The sequence below is a fragment of the Lipotes vexillifer genome, unplaced genomic scaffold (genome assembly GCF_000442215.2).
Source record: "Lipotes vexillifer unplaced genomic scaffold, Lipotes_vexillifer_v1.1 scaffold942, whole genome shotgun sequence".
Taxonomy (NCBI): Eukaryota; Metazoa; Chordata; class Mammalia; order Artiodactyla; family Lipotidae; genus Lipotes; species Lipotes vexillifer.
The window spans coordinates 559,827-564,797 of record NW_006798282.1 but is presented as its reverse complement, the minus strand read 5'-3'; the positions used below and the strand labels follow the sequence as shown (position 1 = coordinate 564,797).

General features: G+C 46.2%; 1 protein-coding gene across 1 annotated transcript in view; it reads right to left on the bottom strand.

Moving 5' to 3' along the window:
- The window catches only part of CRIPTO (cripto, EGF-CFC family member), a 4,164-nt gene extending 2,722 nt beyond the window's left edge, over positions 1-1,442 (bottom strand). The window contains exons 1-3 of the mRNA XM_007470253.1: positions 1,408-1,442; positions 562-614; positions 345-479 (exon numbers count right to left, since the gene is read on the bottom strand). Coding sequence (XP_007470315.1) covers positions 345-479; positions 562-614; positions 1,408-1,442 — 223 coding nt within the window. The remainder of the gene's footprint in view (positions 1-344; positions 480-561; positions 615-1,407) is intronic.
- Positions 1,443-4,971: the final 3,529 nt, after the last annotated feature.

The following is a 4,971-nucleotide window of genomic DNA, read 5'->3' as shown; positions in this document are numbered from 1 at the left end:
CCCGCGTCTCCTGCATCGGCAGGCGGACTCTCAAGCACTGCGCCACCAGGGAAGCCCTGGCTACCTGTGCTTTTGATCAGAGAAATCTTTTTTCATGCATAAGCCAGTGGTGGTACCTGGAGTCCCCAGCATGAAGTGGGATCAGGTGAGGGAAACTGCATTCTGCGGAGGTGACGTACACAATGCCTGTCTGGCCCCCGCAGAATCAAAACTATTCATCTGCCCAGCTCCAGAATCAGGTGCCCACTGTCTTAGGTGAAAGAGGGTCTAAAAGGTACTCAGGAGACATGTGAAGGACGAGGATAGCAATACCGCATTGTAGATCTAAGGCAGGTACGTCTTACTGTTCTGGATTCCCATGGATGGTACAAACTGGGAAGGCCGATGACGAATTGCAGGCTCCTCCCGGGACTGAAGGCCGTCGTCTCTGAAGGCCAGGTCTCCCTGTGATGGACGGGCAAGTTCACAGTGGCCCAATCCTGAATGACAAAATTAATTCCTTGCGTCTGTATTTCAGGCCACGTGAAAACTGCTAGTGATCAAAAAAGCAAAGTCTCTTACCAGTGACTAATCCCAGTTCAAATGCTCTGGAAAAGGCCAGGATCAAAATCATACTAGGAAGAGGAAATCAGACCTCCGTTAGCAAAACAAAGCAAATAAAATCCCTTTGAATTAACACCTGGGTCTTCTCAACACAGGACTACAGACCACTAGGGAGAAATTGTAGAGCACCACTTTCCTTTTTTTCTTTTTCCTTTCTTTTAAAATGGCTGACTAATTCATGTAACAACACAAAGAAAGATGATGAGAATAAAGTCCACCTAATCTCCAACTCTTTCCAATACGTATTATTACTTCTTAGGCTCTGTCCTCATATGCACATAATTCTAAGTAGGTATAAATCTTTTATCTTCCATTTCACATGTTTTTTCTCCTGCCTATAGTTTTCATATAGGACTTTTAAATGCCTGGATGACATTCTATGTAATTTATGAATTACATTTTACAAACTATTTCATTTAAACCAGTCATTTAAAAAGATGTTCAAGGTTTAAAAAAATTTCCCCATTATTCTTAACGGTTCCCAAATATTGAAAACCTGCCTATACCTTTAACCTTCTCAGAAGCAGATTCTTAATTTCGTTGTAATATTGACCTTTTCTAACAAAAGAGTAGGAAAACACTAGTCATTTCAGAGGCAGAGCCAGTAACCTGTTTGAAGATGTTAAAAGCCAATGGCAAAGGTGGATGCAACTTTAAGCTCCAGGTCTTTTGGAAAAACAGCAGCACTGTTGGCAGCTCTTTAAGGTTTGAACGAGATGAAATCAAACAACAGAGAGGTGTAGGACATGTTTCCTAAGCTGGGAAACTAGTAATCAGAAGCTCACATTCAAGATTGGTTCATACCTGGAAGAAAAGCGCTCCATCTTTCTTTGGTCCATGGCTCCTAACAATTTAGAAAGAAAAAGATATTAGGCTGGCTTTAATTCACAGTCATTGCCAAAACACCCAAAGGAAAACGTTAATTTCTTGAAGTGAAAATGGGCATTTAAGGAGAAAAATATCCCAGATGAGAAATATGGTCTCCCCAGGTCTCAGAAGCAGGAGCCAGGATGCCGGAAGAAACTGGGGGGTTCCTCAGACAGGTCGGTCCTAATAAACGCTTTGAATAAAAGCTTCAGGGAGATTCTCCTTCCTCAGCCACAAGCCCCTGGGTGGCGGGGACAGCCCTCAGGTGGGCGGGGAGGCGGAGGCCGGTGCGCATTACAATGCTTAAACACTCGGGGGTGGAGGTGAGAGGCGGTGAAGCCAAACAGAGAGAGAATGGAAAAGGCCATTCTTGTAAAACTGTTGTTAATTAGCCCTAATGTCTCTATCATTAGTTTCGAGTTAAAAAGATCAGATTTACTCTTTGAAAGAAAGAAGGAAAAAAAAATCAAACCAATTACTCTTAACGGGGTGGTGATTCCAAGTTGGAGGAGTGGTGGAAAGTATTGCTGTAATCGGGAAAACCTGAACACCATGTATGGGTCTCCCAAGGCGTTTGATATTTTATTGAAAAGTTTAATTTCCCGAAATTTGCTTTCATCTTTGGTTTTCCAAGAAAGGTGTGTTGAGCCCGTGCTCCGCCCCAGGCAGACTCAGGTGGTTGAGAAGGGTGTGTCTCAGCGGGCGGGAGGGAAAGGCGAGGAAGCAGGTAGTCCAAACAGAAGTTCAGGGTCAGGAGGGGGTTCCTGCCCTCGCAGGAGTGAGTGGGTGTAAATTCCAGGCGCACCTGAATTTGCAAGCGAGACTGGAAGGAAGCGGAGCCGGCGCCAGGGGTGGGGTGTGGGGCGAAGGGAGGCGGGCAGCGAGGTGCGAGTGTGCGTCCAGGGCCTGCGCCGCCTTCTTGGTGGCCTGCGCATCGGGGTGCCAGGCCTGCTCTAGGAAAATGTTCTGGAAACATGGCAGTCCGGCCTGGGAGGCCATTTCAGCCTTGCCACTGGGTTTCACTGCATTTTAACAGTCTCCCAGCGCCCACAGTGTGGCCTCTTCCATCCCTTCTCCGCCCTGCCCCCAAGAACACGGGAATTAACCCCAGATTCAGCTGTGTCCCCTGTTACCCTGTAAGCATTTATTTGGTGGTTCCCTGAAGCCCCAGACGCTGCAGCTGGAGAGGCATGTCACTTAGCCCATGGCCTCTAGAAACCAAGCAGGACCCTGAGGGGCCCTCCCAGGTACAAAAAGCCCCTCCATGTCCCTTGTCTCCTGTTGAGTCACAAAGGAGCAGGCTCAAGCAGTTAATGATTAGGACAATAGAGTCACAGAATCTTCAGTTCCTCCCTGAAGGACAGTGTCTGATGCACATTCCTGAGCTGTGTTGCAGATACTATAACTGCCACCAGAGGGAAAAAGCTAACTGCATGAGGACCAGACTGTAGCCATGACGTGAGCTGCTCTGTCTTGAGCAGCACTGAATCTATGGCTAGCACAATTCCAAGAACTGGCCTCAAGAGAATGGGAAAAAACTGACCCTGGAGTAGAAGATTAACTGTGCTTAAAACAATCAGGATGACGGTGACACAACAGGCCACCGGGCTCCAACAGATCTTAGCCCACCATACTCCCCTATTTCAAAGTGGATGGGATTGGTTTATGAACCTATTTTCTTGGATTCCCTCTGGGATTAGGTCAATGCTTGAAGGAATCCTTAAGTTGGGATTTTATCTTCTAGTCAAGGGATCATAATTGGCACGCCAACTCTTTGCAAAACAGTTACTTAGAACGTTAGTAATGAGATGCCTCTTTTGGAATCTCAACAGGCACGTAAGGGAACCAAAGAATATTTCTTACACCATGTCAGATCCTTCCACTCTAAGAATCCTTCGTCGTCCATGCTCAGCTTGAAGTTACAGAAGACGTCTTCACCCCTTTTCCCTAGACATGGAAGGAAAATCTGGCAGTGGGGATTGTAACTGAGGAAATGAGACTGTAACTAGGGACTGTCAGCAACTCAGCATTGTTCCAAATCTATTTCTTTCTCCTTTGTTTGCCACACCACAAGGCTGGTGGGATCTTAGTTCCCTGACCAGGGATCAAACCCATGACCCCGACAGTGGAACCATGTAGTCCTAACCACTGGACTGACAGGGAATTCCCCCCAATACATTTCTTAATTATTACTATGCCTGACTTCTACCATTAGCTTAGCTTAGCTTGCTGCTGATGGCGAAACTGCTTGCTGCTTGATGTGTATCGAGATTGAGGATTAGTTTTTCTATAGACTTCATCCTTGTTCCTTATTCTCCAGGACTAAGCGACCAAAGATTTATGGGTCAGATAACGTTCCAACCACAATCGAGACCTGACGGCTACTTGGAACCGCGTGATGGAGACAATCATCTCTGAAAATAGAAGACTGACCCCTCCCCTTTTCCCTCTTTTCCCAAGCAAAACCTGGGGGTTTGGGTCTTTGTGACATGAGTCACGTGACATGAGTCTACCATCTTCCCAGGGTTGCTGACTTCCTCAGTATGGCTATCTTTCCTTTTATCCAACACTTGTCTTTCAGTACTGGACTCTTGAGCAAAGAGTCTCTTGGGAAAGAGACTCTTGGGGAAGAGGCAGGGATTTCCAGGAGTTGGGCCACCGCCCACATTTTGGCCTTTTATGGTCAGCCTTGGAACTGTCATGGCGCCTGTGGGTGTGTCATTTAGCATATGCTAATGTATTACAATGAGTGCATAATGAGCTCAAGGTCTACTGGGAGTCAAATCTTCTTGCCATCTTGGGCCTGGTCGTCTCTAACCAGTTTTTTTTTTTTTTTTTTTTAAACATCTTTATTGGAGTATAATTGCTTTACAATGTTGTGTTAGTTTCTGCTGTATAACAAAGTGAATCAGCTATACATATATCCCCATATCCCCTCCCTCTTGCGTCTCCCTCCCACCCCTCTAGGTGGTCACAAAGCACTGAGCTGATCTCTCTGTGCTCTGCAGCTGCTTCCCACTAGCTATCTATTTTACATTTGATAGTGTATATAGAGAGAGTCCATGCTACTCTCTCACTTCATCCCAGCTTACCCTTCCCCCTCCCCGTGACCTCAAGTCCATTCTCTACATCTGCGTCTTTATCTAACCAGTGTTTGTCGTCTCCAGTTTTTCTCAACCACTGTTATTCTTGAAGGGTTGTGCCCTGCCCCCTTCCCTCCTGTTTCAGTTCTCTTGTCACCCATCTCTGTCCATTGGATTTACACCGTGGCAAAACGAATTGGCAGCAGCTTCTGAAGCCATTTCAGCATCCGTGTCTACCTCTGTGAAGGCAACAGGTCCACAGGTGCTGAAGAAGAGCTGTTATTTGCTTCTACACCTGCATCTTGGGAGAATTAAACTTTAAATTATTTTTGGTGGGAGGTAGGTCCCCATCAAAGCAATGGTGGGATGCGATGCAGCCCATTTACTTACAGCTGGTAGCATTTTTACTCCACAGCAG